This window comes from Necator americanus, chromosome V, assembly GCF_031761385.1.
Source record: "Necator americanus strain Aroian chromosome V, whole genome shotgun sequence".
In the NCBI taxonomy this organism is placed as follows: Eukaryota; Metazoa; Nematoda; class Chromadorea; order Rhabditida; family Ancylostomatidae; genus Necator; species Necator americanus.
Window position 1 is genome coordinate 5,689,939 of NC_087375.1, and position 20,010 is coordinate 5,709,948.

Consider the following 20,010-nt stretch of genomic DNA (forward strand, 5'->3'; position numbering starts at 1 on the left):
ACTTTTTTCATACGAATATCAAATTCATAGAATATCCTTCCACAAATTCGTATTAAATTCAAGTTTTTTTTTTTAGAATAGGTTTTACTTAGACTGAGCCTCACAAAGACAGCACTACTAAAAAAATATCATTTGTCAACATTATTCTTTTTTGAAAAAAAAAGTATTTTGAGGTTATCTGGGGGTAGAGGGCGCACGTTAAAAAAAAGAAAAATCCGTTCTAAATCACTTCCGTGCCATAGGATCAACCTTTTTTTTGCAGTCTGGTTTCGTATCGGATTAATGTATTAGATTCGGCGAAATAGAGGCACGTGGGAGCACGGGGTGGAATCACTGATATTTATCACTCAGTTGTGTTTGTGTTTTTTTATTACAAACCCAAATAAAAGTCATTTTGCGGGTTTTTTAGCGGAAATTTTTTTTTGCTCTCTTACTTTCTAATTTTTTTTTCTTTTTTCTAATTACTTTCCTTTGAGGAACATTCTCACACAATAGTCTTCGTAATCCAAGGGGAAAAAAAAACGTAAAAATTCCGTGCACTTTGTATTTCTTTGTTCTAAACAAAGAACAAAAAATTAGTATATTTTTCTCTCTTAAATCACATGGATATCTTTGAAAATACAATCGTTGACCGGTATTCTTGATGCTTTCATGCACAACACATAAAAAACGAAAAATATTCGCAAACAGTGACTCAGATCCTCGTCACCTTTTTCAACCTCACCCTCGAGCTTCTTGAATTTGATTTTTAATGAAAATCGACTATATTTTGGTTTTCAGTAAAAAATTGTTTACACGTGTCAACAACTTTATTATGTTTACATGATCAGCTTAAAGTCCTGTACCTCATTCGCGGGAATTTCACGCATTTCTTCGTTGTTTTTGCTTTCAAGGAAAAAATCCTCTTTTTCAGGATTATTGGGTGGTAGTCTGTGTGACAAGTGGGTAGAATGCAAACATTTATACTTGCATTAATTGTGGCAGCATTTAAAGCGGTACTTTCTATAGACGATAAATTTTCAAAACTTCCCGATGAGAAAAAACAAGAATTGCTACAGGTATGTTTCCTTTCTTTTGGTTAATTTTTAATTTTTTTTCGGTTAATTTTTTTATTCGAATTATTTTGGGAGGTAGAATCCAATGCTTTTTTATTGTACAGCTACAGCAGATCAAATGTACGTACATATATAATCGGCACCATTCCCAATTACCGATAATTACCGATAATTGGAATGTACTCTAGCCGCTTAAACGTGTATGTAGTTGTGATCGTTTCTGTCAAAACAACAACAACATACAGCATAAGCCTTGCGGAGAGCAATGGATTACATGGCCGTGCTCAACTTGACGAGATATGCTATCGTGTGAAGTGATTTTTATTCTACTTTCAGGCATTTAGTCGGTCTGATGTGCATTTGGTTCATGAAAAGTTGGCAGGTCTACGAGAAAAATGGATCAAAAAATTACAAAACGAAAATAATGACCCAAAACAACCAAAAAGGCGAATACCAGACAAAATGTTGGTGAGTATTACCGCGTAGTTGTTTTAGGACATTCGATTTAATTGTATTTTTTCCATTCACTTTTGTTCTCGAGCCGTACAGGCGATTACGAGAGCAGTTCCTGTAATAAATAATACAATAATCCGCTTATATGGGAAAAATCACCGAACGATCATCGTCCGCTCTAAAAGCATTGATTCACTATAGGAAGAAACTGGAAAAGAAGATCACATAGCGAAAATCTGAATTACATTAGTATTTGTTTTGTATTCGTTGGATTGACGTGAATTTTGCGCATATTCAAATATTTTCGATTTTTACGTTTCTACAAATAATTATGTTCACCGTCAAGCATGTTAATTTTTCATTGCTCTAATTTTTTCAACTTTTTTAGTTGTACCACTATCAGTAATTTCCAGGGTGGTTACCTTGACAAAAACTCAAAACGTAGGGCTGCCCTGAAATCTGACGGGTCAGTGATGTTCCCAACAACTGCTGTAATTTTCACTTCACTTTTCTCAATATTGTCACATTTCGCTTTCTTTCCTAACATATTGCTTATTTTTATTTATAGATATTTTATTTTTAATTTACTCTATTTTCTCTTTTCATTTACTTTTATTTATTTCTTTATTTCCTAGTTTAATTATGGAAGAGTGTAAAGCAGTCGGTAAGAGGTTTGCTGTGGCACGATGGGTAAGGTCGGTGGTTCGAAACCGTCCCAGTGCTAACAAAGACTTTCACACCTCCCTGGTCGATAAATTGGAAACAGGCTTGTCTGGAAAAATAAAAACATTGGCTTGTCTTGAACATGCATCCCAAGCGGATTGATATGATAAGAAATTTATCATCTTTTTTAAATTTTAATCTATTTATACCAATCACCGACATTCTTACACTCAGCATAGCACGAATCTGAGGTGGTGCGGATTCCAGGTGGAGTAGCCGTATACGGGGTACAGCACCCAAGACCAGGCAGGCAGCTAGAGTAGAGGGGAAAAAACAGGTCAGCGTGACTGTAGCTAAGGGCCTCCCGACATATTGTCCCCAGAGGGCATTACGTGAACCATCCGGCCTCACTGGTTACCATAATCTCGTTAAGAAACAACGCCAGCTTCAATGCAGCTGAACGCGTCCTTGGGTTATGTTCCCCTGTGGTCGGTGCTTATTAACGACTTTCACATCAATCCGTTAAAGGCAGCATACCACGAATCTGAGGTGGTGCGGATTCCAGGTGGAGTATCCGTATACGGGGTCGTAGATTATGGAGAAGGGGGTAGTTCCGCTCATCTCTCCCTGCATCACTGCAAACAGCCGCCTCCAGGATGCTGTTTTGTACGACGTCATCCATTGCAACGCACCACCCCTTGCGCCCGCCTCCGCCCTGCGATTCGTCAATAATCAATCGGAGTACCCCGATACGCAGTAAGGGACGCTACACGTGCAAGGGTGGCGCGCTGCAATAGAAGGCATCGTACAAAACAGCATTCAGGGCCGGCTGCTTGCAGTGATTCAGGGAGAGATGAGCGGAACCACCCCTGCATTCATAATCCTCGTCCCGATATAGGGATATATACTCCAGGGAAAATCCATACCATGCCAGATTCGTAAGATGATGTCTTTAAGTACAATATTTGGTAAAAATTGGTGAACCCTCTCACTTCTGGTTTCACTCTACCCGTTCGGCTTGGAGCGCTGACGGACTCGTTTGCTCTAGATTAAAGGAAGCGTAGTACGAAGTTGACATGGTACAGGAAAGTTCGGAGAAAACGTAACGTTTAGGTTATAGATTACGGAAACGAGCGCTGCTGCTCCGCCCATCTTCTTCTGATCATCGTTAAAAAAAACGGCATGGCACCGCTCCTGCGCACGCGCCGCATCCACATGCGAGCGGTCGAAGGTCAATGAGGTCTCCTCAGCAGCCTATTCAAGTGTGACACCAATGAATTGACGGCTAAGAGGGCCTGTACAAGGGTGCCTATTCTAACGTACTTCGTAGAGACTAAACCGGTTCCCATATCTTTCCGATCTCCATAATCTACGACCCCATGTACGGATTCTCCACCTGAAATTCGGACCACCTCAGATTCTTGGTATGCTGCCTTTAATTCCTTTAATTATACAGGCGCCAAGGAGGACGGTGTATCGGAGGAACGCTCCCACAATTCGCCCCATACACGAGATAAACCACAATGCAAATTTGAGCGAATTCATGTATCAAGCGGACATTGTGCTAACTGTGTAAGTTGATATTAACATGAAAAATCACTGAATGTAGAAAAAAAACGTTTCAGGCAACAAGCTGAACAGATCGCTAAGGATTCTATGAATCTGCAAAAACGAAAAAGACAAGCGTATCGTGACTGGTACTATCCTAACACGATTTGGAGCGATGATGTTTATTACTACTTTGATAGAACAGCGAGTAAGCCCCTTCTTGATTACTGTAGCCATACAATGGATGTGTATTGATTAATTTCTCCGCTTCTCTCAGCCGATAGTATCAAGACGGTTTTTATGAAAGCTGTACAGTTTTGGCAGTCGAACACCTGCATTAAATTTGTGGAAAGTATGTCTGGTAGGTGATTGCGCTTAACCATTTAACGTATACTAAGATCCTTTACCTTACTTTTAGCTCCAAACAAAATTCGGGTATTTAAAGGACAAGGATGTTACTCATACGTAGGTAGAGTCGGTGGTCAACAAGATTTATCATTAGGAAAAGGATGCGAAAGCGTAAGTTCCCTAACTATTTGTTTATACATTAGAAAATGGTTCTCACTGTAGAATTTTTAGGTTGGCACGGCTGCTCATGAACTTGGTCACGCTCTCGGATTTTTCCACACTCAATCGAGATTTGATCGAGATGATGCGATTAGTATAATTGTGGCTAACATAGTGGTGAGACGAATCTCTTCTTCGAATTTATCGCAGAAAAAAATTCATGTAAATTCAACAAAACACTTCCTCTAGTACAGCAAGTGTTGTTTTTTCGTGACAAAAAATATCGATCACATTTTTGGGCGGAGCTATTAGGATGATATGCCCAATAGTGTACTTCTTACACCGCCCCTTTTCTAAATATGTTTCCTTGCCAATAAAAAGAAGTTCGTTTGGGTCTTTTGCTTTTCTTCCTCTGTCATTTGTTCTCTGCTCGTCTTCTTCTTGTCATACTTATGAAAAACAAGATCGACACGGTATCTGTCGCTCGAATTTCTCCCGTCAAATGCACTAAATTGAATATTTATCGGGTTTAAATTTGTTTCTGAAGAAAATTATGATACAAAAAGCATTTTATTTGGGAATGGATAACTTTTACTTGAACTTTACTTGAATATTTTTGCTTTATTTGCTTCGCCGTTCATTTTCACTTACGGCACTGAATTTTAGCCTAGTTATATTGATCAATTCGATAAAGAATCATCTACAACCAATTACAACTACGGGATGCCGTATGATTACGGTAGCATAATGCAGTACGGAGCAAGGAGGTGAGTTGACACTTATGTCTGCAACTTTTGTACCATTTATTTTACCCAAATGAGATCTTGTGGCTTTCTTCAACCGTTGGTTCGCAGTTTGGTAAAGACTGAAAAAAATATTGCGTGTTCTCTATCTTTTATTTGCGATAAACGCGATTTACCACTGTTTCATAGAATTTTGTTTTGGACTCGAGCATACATTTATTTTCATTACTGATTTGACCGTTTTTTCTCATAGTATGCAATCCTCAAGAAAAATAAAAATCTCGAACCCTCTCAGGCCTCTCCATCAGAGATAGTGGAATGATTTCACGAGTATAGTTGCGTTTTCGAAGCGATTTCACCTGTATTCCATCCGGAGGTCGCAGGACGCAGGCGTGAAAGGGTCCCGTAGCGCTCCTCCATTGCGTGCACTCTTTGCTCTGCCAACCTTTGCCTCTATAAAAACAGCACTTTCGCATTTTGAAAAATCATTCGACAATTCCATCGTAGCACGGAGCGATCACAAAGAAACAAAGAACCAATGTGAACAATCAATTCAAACAAGTGCAACTCTCGAACAGTATCAACAGCCAGAAGGAGGAGTCGTCGCCACGAGCTGGAGGTTACAGGCGTCCGAGGGTTTGTATTTGCTAGACCAGTAATAAAGGGCTGGTCAGAACCCGCTCAGTTCTCTCTTAGTATATGTGCATTATATACAGTGATGTGTCAAATGTATAAACATCCATTGCACTGTACGAAGAGCAATATACGAGTTCCTGATGACTATAACTGTGGTGACTAAGAGGAATGAAATAAAGGAAAAAATAAGAATAGAATAGGAGAGTAAGAAAAAAAGGAAAGAAACGCAGCGAAAAGGTCTTCAGCTGAAGCCATACGAGCCCGGAGGGGTGTAGCTAGGGACACATACAATTCAGCACCCAGACATATTGCGCCCGGAGGGCGTTGTGTGAGCCACCCGGCCTCAATGGTTACCACCATCTCATGAAGAAACAACGCAAGCTTCAACACAGCCGAGAGCGTCCTTGAATCATGTTCCCCTGTGTCAGTGCTTATTAACGACCTCCAAATCTATCCGTTAAAGACAGCATACCACGAATCTAAGGTGGTGCAGATTTCAGGTGGAGTATCCGTATAAGGGGTCGTAGATTATGGAGGCCGGGGTAGTTCCGCTCATCTCTCCCTGCATCACTGCAAACAGCCGCCTCCAGAATGCTGTTTTGAACGACCCCATCTAATGCAACGCTCCACCTCTTGCGCCGCCTCCACCCTGCGATTCGTCGAAAATCAATTCGGACTGCCCCGATAGGCAGTAAGGGACGCTACGCGTGCAAGGGTGGCGCGCTGCAACACAAGGCATCGTACAACACAGCATTCAAGGGCCGGCTGCTTGCAGTGATTCAGGGAGAGCCGAGCGGAACCATCCCGGTCTCTGTAATCTACGACTCCGTATACGGATACTCCACCTGAAATCCGTACCACTTCAGATTCGTGGTATGCTGCCTTTAAAGGACACTGGCTCTGCTGACATCGCACTCTGAAACGCGACAAACATTACTGAGAATAGAACACAGTTGTATTTATTTCAGTGCATCTCGTAATGGAAAACCTACAATGGTCGCTAAAGAAGAAAATTACCAAGATACTATGGGTTCCGACATGGTTTCTTTCTATGATGTATCTATGATGAACGAGCACTACAATTGTAAAGGTGACTTTTCAGCTACACTGTAATTTTTTGGATGTTTCATGACTATCTAAGAGTATTTCTCACTTTACTTTTTCCGAGACTTATAACCCGATTTTTTTCCAGTTAAATGTAAGAACGGACAAGCTGCTCAATGTCAAAATGGAGGATTTCCTAATCCAAACGACTGTTCTAAATGTATTTGTCCAAGTGGATACGGCGGTTCGCTATGTAGTGAAAAGGTTTGTTGTTTAATTTGAAGAGTTCAACTTTCAATGAACCTCGGCATAGTTGAATGTCGTATCGATTTTGATAAATTAGATAATTGTAGATTGAATCGCCCATTTCAGGCTCTGAAGAAGGCGATATTGCCGAAACGTTAGCATTATTAAGCGTTATAAATAAATTTATTTAACAACCTCGGGTACATCTTGTCAAAATCGATACGCTGTTTAATTTGTTCCAATTGTGTTGTTTTTGCTTTATCGTCGTTTCTTCAAATTACACTAAAATATGTAAATTTTGTTAAGAAAAACCCCACTTATTTTGTAAGAGAAAATCAAATCTGGTTCAAAATTTCGTTAAAGAAGTCTTTCTCTAGCCAGATGATTGTGGTGGGACGTTCAACGCAGAAGCGGCATACAAGTCATTGATAAGTACGATTGGAGATGGAACAACGCAAACTAAAATCGACTTCCAAAAGTGCACATATTGGATTCAGGTACAATTCCTACATGACTATACATACGTTTATGTTAAAGGCATCACTCCACGAATCTGAGATGGTACGGATTTCAGGTGGAGTATTCGTACACGGGATAGCAGATTATGGAGAGGGGTGTGATTCCGTCCATTTCTTCCTAATTGCCGTAAAAAAACGGCCCTGAGGATGCGGCGCGTGCACAAGGCTGGCGCGCTCCAATCGAACTCCTCGTAGAAAATCGTGGGCCGGAACGTTCAAAGCCGTATCTTCCGAGCCGTTTTCTACGGCAATTAGGAAGAAATGAACGGAATCACCCTTCTCTCGATAATCTGCGATCCCGTATACGAATACTCCACCTGAAATCCGTACCACCTCAGATTCGTGGTATGCTGCCTTTAAGTATATGCCGAAGTGGGGCAGTTACTGAGAAGTTTGACTGTGACTATAATGTCGATGGTTCAAAACCGTCCTAAAGCCGAGCAAAGCTTTCATTCCTCCGAAGTCGTTAAATTAAAGCCCTCTTCTGGAAGAACTTTTTGGGAAGATAAAAACACTGACTCGATACGCGCATCGGCTAGCACCGCAGGTTATTGTGTAGGTCAACACACGTTCGTAAACCTCAGACGGTTCCGAATTGCACTCGATCGCGTTGGTCCATCCCAAACGGATTGATGCACCAAAACCTCCGGAACCTCAGACTGCTCCAAATTTTTTACGTTAAATTATTGAACTGACACTCATTCTTACTTATCATACTTTAGTAGTATTCCAAGTGCTTTCATATGTTCTATTTATCGGACGTCCACAATCTACCCCGAGACTTTTCACTTATTATCTAAGTGTTATGAATGATTATATTATGGTTGTTGTGGACCCAAATAAATTGTCCAAGCGCATTCGAATTTTCGAATGCTTATGTCGTTACTTGTCCGGTATAGACAGACAGCAACGGAGAGCAGAACGAAACTCACGAATTTTTGATCTGACTGGTCATAGGTGCTGTGATAAGTGATCCCCATACTCTACAGACATGATGATTCTACGTCGCATTTTTTTCCTTTGAAGAAATTATAATTTTAGTTATAATTATAATTATAGCAATTAATTTATTCCGTTCTTCTCATCAATAATGTGATTCTAATCGACATTTATCTTCAGGCTCCTCCAGGGAAACAAATACAGGTTCGTCTGGATAGTTATAAGGGTATTACCGCTGATGGTTGCATTTATGGAGGTGTGGAGATTAAAACCAATCCTGATCAGTTACGGACAGGCTACAGGTGAAGGCAGTTTTTTTTTTCTTCGGCTCTAGGTCTTTGCTGCGGTAAAGGAAATTCATCAACGTATTACTACGATCATACGTTCAATGACTTGGATTAATCAATAGGGGAACCAATCAACTAAATCGATCAAATTGATCTGTCACTGTAGGAACTCACTAGAGCTGCGATGACACTGGTTAGAAGAAAGTACTACACTTTGTATCTGCACTCATAGATAAATTTTCTAGAAAGTGATTTTTTTCTACAATTTGCTCATTTTCCAATAAATCACCTGACTCCAAACTTCCTCTCATATTATTTTCAATTCGGTTCACTTTCTTGTTTCTTCTTCATCTCTACTTCATCGTTCGTGTATAGCATTTAGAAAATAATGCAACTCTTTCACGGTTTTTCCTTAAGCTATTACAAAAATTCACCTCGTTTTTTCAGTTATTTGAAAATATATGACGTTTCCATGTCCAATTCTGCTGATCTGTTCTCATCTCTTCTAAAAGACAAAAAAAAAGTTATAAAGACAACGTCAAAGCAACAAGTCGTTCTTCTCCCACAGAACATGAAAGTCCACTTAATCAACTTATTTTCCCGTTGATCTTAGGTTAAAAGATGTCTCAATACATATCATTTCACCTGATGTCTAGATTTCTTTAAACGATCAACTACGCAATGTTTGAGAAAAAGTTGGGGCTTGAAAGTTTCATAAGCAAAAGTTTTTCATGCTTTCCGTTAATTTCTTACCGCTTGATTACTTTTTTTGGGAATTGAAACTATCAAAAATTAATAGTTACAGGAAATCCTATATTCATTGAACAGCATAGTGGTGTTATTGAACTTTTCTCTTATATCATTTATTTAAGTTGACTTTTTGGAAATTCCTGATGATATAATGCGAAAGAAACGAATATTATTGTCGTGCCACGGAACTGCTCCAAGGAGCAGCGGCGTTGCAGAGTGAGATCCGGTCACCACTGTCCAGATCCGGAGGAGTTTGCGCTGGACTGACTAGGCCACCAAATGCTTGCTGTGCCCTCCGGGGCATTACAGGCACGTGCTCCCATGTCTTGCTCCTCCGCCCTCTTCGAGGGCCTTGGGGCTAGTGAATTGAAGTGAACGTGGGGACACATCCCAAGCGGATTGGCTAAGCAACTTTATCCTTTATCCTCTAATACAAGTCGAAGTACAAAATAGCTAAATGGCGAAGCGAATGTGCATGATCACCTTGATCACCTTGACTCCCGTTGATCTTCGAACTGGTCGAGCGGGCGCCAGTAATTCTTCCATTTGTCCCGATCGCGTGCCAGAGTAGCCCAGTGGTTCCTCCTTTCGCGTGGGACACGAAGAGCATCATATTTTCTTTCAAGGACTTCGTGAAGAAATCTGACCATCGGGTCGGCGGTCTTCCTGTAGTGCGCTTAATATCGCGGGGAACCCAGTCGCTCACGGCTCTGGTCCAACGGTTGTCATTAAAGCGCATCACGTGTCCGGCCCACCTTATTTTACTTTCCTTGGCAAACGCGGCGGCGTCTCTAATCTTCGATCGCTGACGTAGGAGAGAACTTCGAATCCCGTCCCTCACTTGCGTGAAACGGGATACTCCTAGCATCACTCTCTCAATTGCGCGTTCAATGACGCTCACCGCGTTTTCTTCCTGCTTGCGAAATGCCCAGGTTTCCGAAGCATAGGTCAAAGCAGGAAGTACGGTGGTGTTGAAGAGGTGAGCACGGAGCCGGGTGTTCCTGGTCTTCTTCACTACATCCTCGATGCTCTTGTACGCTCCCCAAGCCGCTCGTCTCCTCCTGCCCAGCTCGGGGGTCAGGTCGTTCATCATGTTCAGTTCCCGACCCAGATAAACGTAGCTGGTGCATTCGGATATGTTCGTTCCGTTGAGCGTGAATGGGGCATCCGAGACCCATCCGTTCCGCATGAACATCGTCTTTTGTAGATTCAGCTGAAGACCGATGCATCCACATGTTTCGTCGAATTCGGTCAGCATTCGTTCCGCTTGGCTGATGCTAGGTGTTACCAGTACGATGTCATCAGCAAAGCGCAAATGGTGTAGCTGCCGACCATCAACCTTCACTCCCATGTCGTCCCATTCCAACTTTCGCATTGCGTTCTCGAGGGTGGCTGTGAATATTTTGGGTGAAATTGTATCACCCTGTCGGACCCCCTCTTCACGTCAATGATGATGTTCTTGTAGAATGGCGAAATTCCGGTCGTGAAGTTACTGTACAACTCTCGAAGTACCTTTATATATTGAGTAGGGACGCCTTGGTTGTCCAAGGCTTCCACGACCGCTTCCGTCTCAACCGAGTCGAAAGCCTTCTTTAAGTCGATGAAGGTGAGACAGAGCGGCATCTTGTACTCTCGTGATACCTCGATGAGTTTCGAAACAGTGTGAATGTGGTCAATCGTGCTGAATCCTTTTCGAAACCCTGCTTGCTCGCATGGCTGTCCTTCATCCAAGACTTTTTCAATCCTATTAAGGATTACTCTTGTAAAGAGCTTGTAGATGACGGACAGTAGGCAGATTGGGCGATAGTTGCCGATGTCATGTGGATCTCCCTTTTTATACAACAACACGGTCTTGCTGGTCTTCCACTGTTTAGGAACCTTGCATTCCGACAGATAACGTGTAAAGAGCCTCGCCAGGGTGTTGATGAGTACTGGCGGAAGGCTCTTCAGGTGTTCTGGTCTTATTCTGTCGGGACCGGGTGCCGTACGATTTCTTACCGACATGATAGCATGTCGTATTTCGGACGGGAGAACCTCTGGAATGACTTGTCCATCTTCCCTCAGATGGTGAGGAGGCAAGTGGACATGGCTGTCGAAGAGATCAGAGTAGAAGTCGTAGATGATTTTCTCCATCCCCCTTCTCGATGCAATGGCTGTTCCCTTTGGGTTCCGGAGAGCAGTCATCCTCGTCTTGCGACTGGCGAAGTCTCGACGGGCTTAGCGGATGCTTTTCCCCGCCTCTGCAGCTTCAGCCAGCACTTCTGCTCTTCTCTCTTTAAGGTCTTCCTTTATCGCCTCTTGGCAAAGCCTTGCGAGCTCGGACGTGAGTTCTTGGTTCCCTGCGGCTCGTGCTGCTCCACGCTGGCGTATCAGCTCAAGAGTTTCAAGAGACAGACGCCTCTTGGTGGTTTTAAAACTCTCAGCCTTCTTCGCGCAGTCGTGAAGGTGTTCGACAAGCCGGTCATATTCCTCGTCGATGTTGTCCATTGCAGAATCTTCCCAAAAGCCGACTAGCGTAGCGAAGAGATCCCAGTTGATGGTAGTCCTGGGATTTCTCTCTCTGAACTTGGCGGCTTTCTCTGCTCTCCTTGTGAAGGAAAATCTTCCTCGGAGGAGGCGATGGTCCGATCCCGTATAGAACTTTGGTACAACACCGACGTCCGTCAGGCAGAACCTTTTATTGACGATGATGTGGTCTATTTCATTACGGTATCCTCCAGCGGGTGACTCCCACGTCCAGCGTAAAGAAGAGGGCTTCTGAAATTGCGAGTTCCCATGGATGGTCTTAGTCGTCATGATGAACTCGGAGAGCCTCTCCCCCTGGTCATTCCATTGTAGGCCGTGGGTCCCGATGTGAAGTTCCTCCGGCGTTCTTCTTGGGCCAACCTTAGCGTTGAAATCGCCAATTATGACCTTGTAGAAGGCATGATCTTCTTGGTAGAACTTCTCCAGGTCCATATAGAAAGCTTCGACTTCTTCTTCTTCGTAGCTTGATGTTGGAGCGTAAACGACGAAGATAGTCAAAGCTGGTATTGGGCCACATCTTCTCATCCGCAGACGTCCGATTCGGGTCGTAAGTTGTTCAAAAGAGTCGATGTTCTTTGCCATACTCGTGTTGACGAGGACGCCAACTCCACCAACACCTCTACTGTCGCATGTTCCTAAGAACAGTTCTTCTCCAGTTTCATATACGGCGTTGAGAGGGTGACGTCGTCTCGTCTCGGTCAGTCCGATGACGTCGTACTTGATCTTCTTGGCTTGCATCATCAGATCTTCGATAGCCGCTTCCGATGCAAGCGTACGTGCGTTATAAGTACAGATCGCCATCCTAGTCCTTTTCCGTTTTGGTAGCCTACATGACTCCTGCAACCCCATCCTACCTGGCGCTACCGTACCAGGCTTTCCTCCGGAATCAGGAGACTCTTTTCTATTACTGTGTTTTGCTTAAAAATTTTAAAACCCATGGGCAGGTTGCAAGCCTCTAGTCCCATGAGTTTCTGGGAGAACTTTCGTTCTCCCGGTGTGGACATGTGGAGCTTATTTGTTGGAGGCGACTCCAAACCGCCTCCCTTGCACCTCCCAGTCACTTGATTGAAGGCTTTTGGCCGGACCGACATGGGATACAAGGATGTCATGAGTCAGTCCTGGCTCAGCAGAAACAGGGAGTCCATCCCCTGAATCCACCTGCGTCTCTGGGCAAGCGCAAGGTCGCTTTTGGTCCGCGTTTAGCCCCCTATCTGCCACCCGGGGACGCGCCACGTAGCCTCACGACTAACCGGCTGTGATCCCTCTAGTGAGGGAGATCCGTGGATGTGCATGATAACAATGCAAATAGTAGCACAAGTAACAATGTACCATACAAGAAGTTCAGTTAGATGCTTACGTGGTACATGTCATTCGGCTGGAGACCCGCGCCCCTAGATCAGCAGATATTGCAGTGGATGTCCTTTTCCAGGCGCACTCTCAACCAGTGCCCAGATGGTGACTTACTTGACCTAATCGGCGGGCGGGTGTTACGGCCTAACGCGGCTATCCGCATTTTCGCCGATTGGAATTGGAAAAGGCCTTATGGTCGTCCCTGAACATATCCGAGCTCATCCTGTTCGATCTTCAGCTGGAGTTCGCGTAGAATCTACCCATACGTCGCTATACCACAAGCGGCGGAATTTCACGTCTCGACTGAACTGCCTGTCAACGACAAGTGTTCTCAGATCTTCCTTCACCACCTCCGTCCAGAACTTTCTTTTACGACCAAGAAACTCTTTCCAATTAGGATCTGGAAGCATGGTACACTTTGAAGTCATATCAAAGAGCACTCTCTGAATTTTACTGGAAGCTAAATTCAAAAGCCACGTGCACTTAAAGGCATCACCCCACGAACCTGAGGTGGTGCCGATTTCAGGTGGAGTATTCGTATACGGGACGGGAGACTTGGGAGAAGAGAGTGATTCCGTCCATTTCTTCCTAACTGCCGTAAAAAAAGCCCGGAAGATGCGGCGCCGCACAAGGCCGGCGCGCTCCAGTCGAACTCCCTGTACAAAATAGTGCGCCAAAACGCCTGAAGGCGTATCTTCCGGGCTTTTTTTTACAGCAATTAGGAAGAAATGGACGGAATCACCCCCCCCCCCCCCTCTCTGTAGTCTCCCATCCCGTATACGAATACTCCACTTGAAATCCGTACCACCACAGATTCGTGAGGTGATGCCTTTAAAATTTGGGCGCGTGTAAGGGATGACGAAATACCACAGGAAGCGGCACTGGGTGCCATCCCTTATATACTCCCTGGGTGTGAGATAGCTACAGTAGGAAGGTGTTCGCGGTGATGTTCCCGTCGAGGCGCCGATTGGAAAATCGTGCGCAGACCTTACAACTATTCTAGCCATAGTAGTTTGTACTTCTTTTCTAGAGTAGCGTTACGAAGCGCTTTTGTCCGCACCATGCTAACAGGTGTAATTTTTCAGATTTTGCTCTAGTACGACTACGGGAACCACATTAACTGCAGTCTCAAATTTGGTCCCTGTGGTAACGTTCAATCGCTATGGAAAATCCACAATTGGACTCAGTTATCGATACGGTAGTGACTCTTTGTATGATTTTCGTGCTTTACACTTCACTTTTCTTTCTATTTCTCAAATGATGTGGCAGAAATCTTTTCTAAAAGTTTTTTTTTTCATAAATCAAATGAAATTCTTAAATATGATTCTGTGAGATACAGTACGTTTCAGTTGACTCGAACCAACCAGACGCTGTCGAGCCTCCTGTGCAAATAACTACTAAAAAACCATCCGTCGTTCAGACAACCACTAGGCCGGTTACAAAATGCGTGAACAATTTTTATGAGTAAGTAATTTTAAATTACCGTTTTCAATGAAGAAACATTTTCTAAGGATATACTGTTGATTGGTCTCGTTTAGCTGTACAATTCTTGCCTTCTTCGGATTCTGTGGCTATCCACAAGTTCGTCAACAATGTATGCGTGCCTGTGGTTTATGTTAATTAATTATATAATGGAAAAAATTGTTTGAAATTGTAAATTATCAGTTTCTTAGCTGTAATCATAAATATTCTACAACATATCCTATACTAAAACGAAAACATCGCTCAGCATCAAAAGTACCTCGGTTGTCAAAATTATGGCTAGATGACTGTGAGGAATAGGCTTTTCGAGTTTTTTTTTTTTTGAGAAACGGGAAATTTTCAGCCATCTTCCCCAGCATTTTCTCTAATCATCTAAAACGGTATTGTTGAGTTTCGTTTACCAGAAAAATAAGTAAACTGCAGTGCCCTAGACTTACAAATTTCTGTGAAATTCCAGCAAACAGAAATAGAAAATAGCAGAAAGCCGATGTACCAAGTCGGTGTTCCTCCCAGACAAGTTTAGTACCATTTTATTGACCCCGCCTCTGAATGCTTAGTTGGCATCGGGAAATTTCGAACCACTAACCATGGAAAACATGCCATGGAACGTGGAGCCGCAGCCTTTTCATTGCAATACACATATCTGCATATCAAAGAAACTAATTTTTAAATCATTACGAACAAAAATGGGTGACAGAAGAGGGGTAAAGTGTCGTTTTTTTTTTTTGAAGGGGAGAGGTGGTACTAAGTGGCTCCCTTATTTCTCAAAGTAAATAATCAAATCAGTCGGGGCGCTAAGGCCTAAACATTACTCCTAGAGGATCTATGACATGTAAACTTAAGTTACTAAGAAAAAAAGTGAGTTAGAGCCCCGGGAAATAAGGGCGCCACTGAGTGCCTCCCCCCTCCCCTCCCCCCAAACGACACCCATGAAGAGACTATGCACGACTGTCTTAACACTTGATTGTTTGTTGATATGTTTATTTGTTTGCTTATTTCTTCGTCAACACTTTGAATATACGTTGTCTTTCTGAATCATCTTATTTATATCAAATCAAATTTTATCTTAGTGTCATAAATGCATGTGCATGACCTTGTATTACACAGGATTCCTGTATCCCGGTGTTTAACAATTTCTTTAAAGATTTATTAATTCCTGATGTAACATTTCTGATGATAAATTGATCTTTGACCATTTCGACAAACTGTTTCACTCTTTTGGTGTGCTCGCTTTATTATTTTCAGCCTGCAATGCACATAAACGCCACATTCTGTTATATTACTTCGACTAATATAGAATTTTTCTTCGAGATAAAAAAAAATGTGTGAAACACACCGCATCTTTTCTCATTTTGAGTAATGCTTTTGCTTTCATGGACGCTACTGTTGGACGCTTCGATGAATCTCTTGAAACGAATAGTGTAGATTTCCTCTTTGCTTTTTGTGCGGACATTGTCGGATCGGAAATTCCCTATGATGGATGGAGATAAAGTCAAGTAAAGAAGACCCAATTCTCGTAATTCTAGGATTTTGCTTATTTTGAATTGTACTATAATTCCTGATCGTAAATTTGTATTTTTCATCTAAGTCATTATTTCCACTAATACATATGTACATAGTTACAAATGTCCCCTCCTCTTAACTCCGCTTCTTTTCCTCGTTGTGCCATGATGTAAAGAGAACACTTTAAGGCATCACTCAACGAATCTGAGGTGGTACGGATTTCAGGTGGAATATTCGTATATGGGACAGTAGATTATGGAGAGGGGGGTGATTCCGTCCAGATTCGTGGGATTCTTCCTAATTGCCGTAAAAAAACGGCGCAGAAGATGCGGCGCGTGCACAAGGCTGGCGCGCTCCAATCGAACTCGCTGTAGAAAATAGCGCACCGGAGCGCTCGAAGCCGTATCTTCCGAACCATTTTCTACGGAAATTAGGAAGAAATCGACGGAATCACCCCCCTCTCTATAATCTACGATCCTCAGATTCGTGGGGTGATGACTTTAAGAAGGTATAGAAACACGACCCTTCCTCCCCTAGTGATGAGCGTCTTCTGAATTTCAAGAAATTTGGAGCTTGGAGATAGCTTGGATAGTACACGGTCTAAGGCTAAGAATTCACTCATAGCGCTGTCCTTAGTTTTCCATGGATAAAAACGTCTATACAAACGCTTTTTCGGATCTAAAAATCTCTATTCTTCTTTTTTTACCCTAATCATCAGCCGTTTTTCCCAGCTAGCTTATCTGACATGGAAACTAGATATACTACTAGTACGGAGCTGAGCGCAAAAAAAAGGAATAGGGCTACGGTCATTGAAAACAAGGAGCGATCTCAAGGAATACATATACATATAAAGTAAAATAGGAGGTATTAACGTCTCGAAGAGATAAATATATACTTTAAAAATAATAAATAAAAATATAAATAAATAAACTGATAAAAAGATAAAGATAAATAATAAACTTGATAAATATACTTTAAAAACTCCGTTGCTGTATCTGTTTATTTTTATTTATTTATTTTTACTAGTAGTAGAGATAGTATTAGTATTTAGTAGGAGTAGTGTTTAGGATAGTATTTATTTATTTATTTTTAGCTAAGTTTCATCATTGTCCTAGAGTCACAAATTAATCGTAGAACAAAAATTGTACCTCAATTTCCTCAATATTGCTACCTATATCGTTCACTTCATTCATATTTTCATCGTAGGCAAGTTGTTCGATTGGATATGAAACATCATTCACTAATGCATGTTCCTGATGTATTTTTACTTTTCGAGGAGGACAACAACCAACTATTTAAATTCACTCTTACCACTCTTCCTAAAAATCTGCTCTGCAGTTTAAGCGGACCACAAAACTCAAAATTACTTTCGTCTATTGGTCCTGGTGGCGGCATTTTTGGTTTTATATCTGCTAGACTTTTAAGTGAGTTTTCCTCTGAAAGTAAAAAAAAAAATCACAGAGCGATAAGACGATGTTCAAATTGAAATCGTTGGCGACATCGGATAACGACAAATTCGTTTCAAAAAAAAAAATTAAAAAATAAATAAATAAAATTTGCAGCCGTAGTCGTCAACGAATTCGAGATATAACAATAGCCTTATTAGTTTCATGGACTTACTTCTCGTACGGTAAACGAATACAAAAATTATATAAGCGACTACAACAAGGAACGGAATCGCATACAATAAATAGAAAAATCGTGGAACTCTGTAATAAGCATTCTTCCGGGTTTTTTTTTTCGTTTGAAAATCTTTCTATTTTTTCATCTTCAGAGATTCCTAATTCTTGATATCGAACATAATTATGAACTATTCTATATTATTGTATTATTGTATATTATATTATTGTATAACACATAACCAGACCGATCTATGCCCAGAGGCGTCGATTTGCTTTTTTTTTCGTTATCCAACTCTCATTGAAGACCGCGTTCTTTGAAATTTTTGTGGAACATGAGATCAGAGCGTTATTTCTGATCTGATCTCTCGCATACCACCATCTTATGAGTTTTATTATCCCCAATATTGGCAGTATATTTGTATTGGGGCAGGTGTGGTGTGTGAGGTCCCGTTTCCTGCACGATCGATCGGAGGTTCGAATCCGCCCTAGTGCTTCCCGAGGCTTTCATCCCTCCGGGATCGATAAATTGGTACCACACTTGTCTGGGAGGATAAAAAAACACTGACTTGACCCATCGGCTAGCCACCACAAGTGGCTTATGGGCCAGTTACACGTTCGTAAACCTCATACGATTCTTAATTGAAGTGAACGTGGGGGCGCATCCGAAGTGGATTGATTGACGCCAGAAACTTTATCCTTTAACTTCATAATTGTATTATTATTGTTATACATTTCTTTTCGTTTTTTTCAGTATTTTTTGACATCTTTTCGTATAGGAGTACCTTAGAAGGACTACGTACGTCTTATACGCCCCATATGTCATACTCAAGGGTCGTATTGTCACCATTCTGATAAGCAGTGGAGTCGTGTGTTGATAAGAGTCCAAATTTTCTCTTCTAATCAGTGATTAGTTGTGCAATCTTCAAATCATTTTGCAATATTTCGGTAACAGTGGCCGGTCATCCATGATATGAAATCAGCTGATCAAAATCGATAAGCTGTGACGCATTCGAAGAGCTTGATATCATTCTGATCCTATCGTTCAGTCAACATGGAAGGAACTGGTGGTACTCTCGGATATAGGTGCTGCAATTACCTGATTCCCGATTTCGTCTTCGTCTTGCTGAAGGTCCTACCTGCAGAATGAGTAACCAAAGCCTACTCCTAGGACAATATCCTCCTTTTGTGAGACATTATGGCCTGCTAAACAGCAGGAAAGTGGTTGCTCAGAGCTTACTAGGCGCTAAGACTGCTGAACTATGCCAGCCAGTTGATTGATTTCAGACAGAGAGCGGGTAAACAACAAAAACGATTGATCGCTCCAGCACTTCTGTTCTTATAGCCCGACAATGCCTCATCCAGAAATACAAAATGCCCTTCACAGTTATCCTTGCTATTTCTGGATAATAGAAATTGAACATAATTACTGCACTATGTGTACTCATCACCTCAAAGCACTACACATTACTTACGCTTTCTCAATGTTGGGAGAATTGTATCCTGATTTTTGTAGTGTATCGATATCAGTAGACGGATTCCCGGTCTAAACAACAACAGGAAAAATTATTTGCGACATGCTAATCACCTGGACCCTACCATGTGAGTGTGAAAGAACGCAATAAATGAACCTGACCGTGCATACCGTGAGCACATTAGCACATTGTTTATCGTTCCCATTACACTTTATGATTTTTTCCACAAAAGACAATACACAGATTGCGACAGATGGTGCACATTAATGGAACTCGTACACGAAACTGAGAACCACCGACTATTTGAAGGCATCATCCCACAAATCTGAGGTGGTGCAGATTTCATGTGGAGTATTCGTATACGGAATGGGAGACTATGGAGAGGGGAGTGATTCCGTCCATTTCTTCCTAATTGCCGTAAAAAACGGCCCGGAAGATACGGATGAGGCGTCGCGCAAGGCTGGCGCGCTCCAGTCGAACTCCTTGTAGAAAATAGTGCGCCAGAACTCCTGAAGCCGTATCTTCCGAGCCGTTTTTTACGGCAATTAGGAAGAAATGGACGGAATCACCCCCCTCTCCATAGTCTCCCATCCCGTATACGAATACTCCACCTGAAATCCGTATCACCTCAGATTCGTGGAGTGATGCCTTTAACCAATTGTTGGC

General features: G+C 42.1%; 5 protein-coding genes across 8 annotated transcripts; 2 read left to right on the forward strand and 3 right to left on the reverse strand.

The window, feature by feature from the left end:
• Window positions 1-950: 950 nt before the first annotated feature.
• On the forward strand, window positions 951-9,295 carry RB195_013007 (uncharacterized protein; the record flags this gene model as incomplete). Of its 2 annotated transcripts, XM_064202632.1 has the most annotated exons (13): window positions 951-1,058; window positions 1,392-1,523; window positions 3,628-3,743; window positions 3,797-3,927; window positions 3,997-4,080; window positions 4,138-4,238; window positions 4,299-4,403; window positions 4,893-4,993; window positions 6,574-6,695; window positions 6,798-6,913; window positions 7,273-7,392; window positions 8,533-8,654; window positions 9,253-9,295. In XM_064202632.1, the coding sequence occupies 13 exons, from the start codon at window positions 951-953 to the stop codon at window positions 9,293-9,295; spliced, it is 1,401 nt and encodes a 466-aa protein (XP_064058513.1). The 2 variants fall into 2 exon arrangements, with proteins under 2 accessions (XP_064058513.1, XP_064058514.1); XM_064202633.1 differs by lacking the exon at window positions 9,253-9,295 and having other exon boundaries at window positions 8,533-8,658.
• A 521-nt stretch (window positions 9,296-9,816) lies between these two features.
• Window positions 9,817-11,573, reverse strand: RB195_013008 (uncharacterized protein; the record flags this gene model as incomplete). 2 transcript variants are annotated; one of them, XM_064202634.1, is made up of 2 exons in its annotated part: window positions 9,817-10,812; window positions 10,902-11,573. In XM_064202634.1, 2 exons carry the CDS (start codon window positions 11,571-11,573, stop codon window positions 9,817-9,819), a joined length of 1,668 nt encoding a protein of 555 aa, XP_064058515.1. The 2 variants fall into 2 exon arrangements, with proteins under 2 accessions (XP_064058515.1, XP_064058516.1); XM_064202635.1 differs by having other exon boundaries at window positions 9,817-10,781; window positions 10,883-11,573.
• Window positions 11,574-11,606: 33 nt separating this feature from the next.
• RB195_013009 (uncharacterized protein) lies at window positions 11,607-12,764 on the reverse strand (the record flags this gene model as incomplete). Its single annotated transcript, XM_064202636.1, has 1 exon — window positions 11,607-12,764. The coding sequence occupies one exon, from the start codon at window positions 12,762-12,764 to the stop codon at window positions 11,607-11,609; it is 1,158 nt and encodes a 385-aa protein (XP_064058517.1).
• A 500-nt stretch (window positions 12,765-13,264) lies between these two features.
• RB195_013010 (uncharacterized protein) lies at window positions 13,265-14,885 on the forward strand (the record flags this gene model as incomplete). The annotated part of the gene is made up of 4 exons (XM_064202637.1): window positions 13,458-13,531; window positions 14,351-14,463; window positions 14,615-14,729; window positions 14,804-14,885. 4 exons carry the CDS (start codon window positions 13,458-13,460, stop codon window positions 14,883-14,885), a joined length of 384 nt encoding a protein of 127 aa, XP_064058518.1.
• A 1,072-nt stretch (window positions 14,886-15,957) lies between these two features.
• RB195_013011 (uncharacterized protein) lies at window positions 15,958-19,549 on the reverse strand (the record flags this gene model as incomplete). Of its 2 annotated transcripts, none has more annotated exons than XM_064202638.1 (7): window positions 15,958-15,993; window positions 16,084-16,218; window positions 17,399-17,503; window positions 17,562-17,686; window positions 19,201-19,271; window positions 19,345-19,415; window positions 19,469-19,549. In XM_064202638.1, the coding sequence occupies 7 exons, from the start codon at window positions 19,547-19,549 to the stop codon at window positions 15,958-15,960; spliced, it is 624 nt and encodes a 207-aa protein (XP_064058519.1). The 2 variants fall into 2 exon arrangements, with proteins under 2 accessions (XP_064058519.1, XP_064058520.1); XM_064202639.1 differs by lacking the exon at window positions 19,201-19,271 and adding an exon at window positions 17,871-17,959 and having other exon boundaries at window positions 19,469-19,525.
• Window positions 19,550-20,010: the final 461 nt, after the last annotated feature.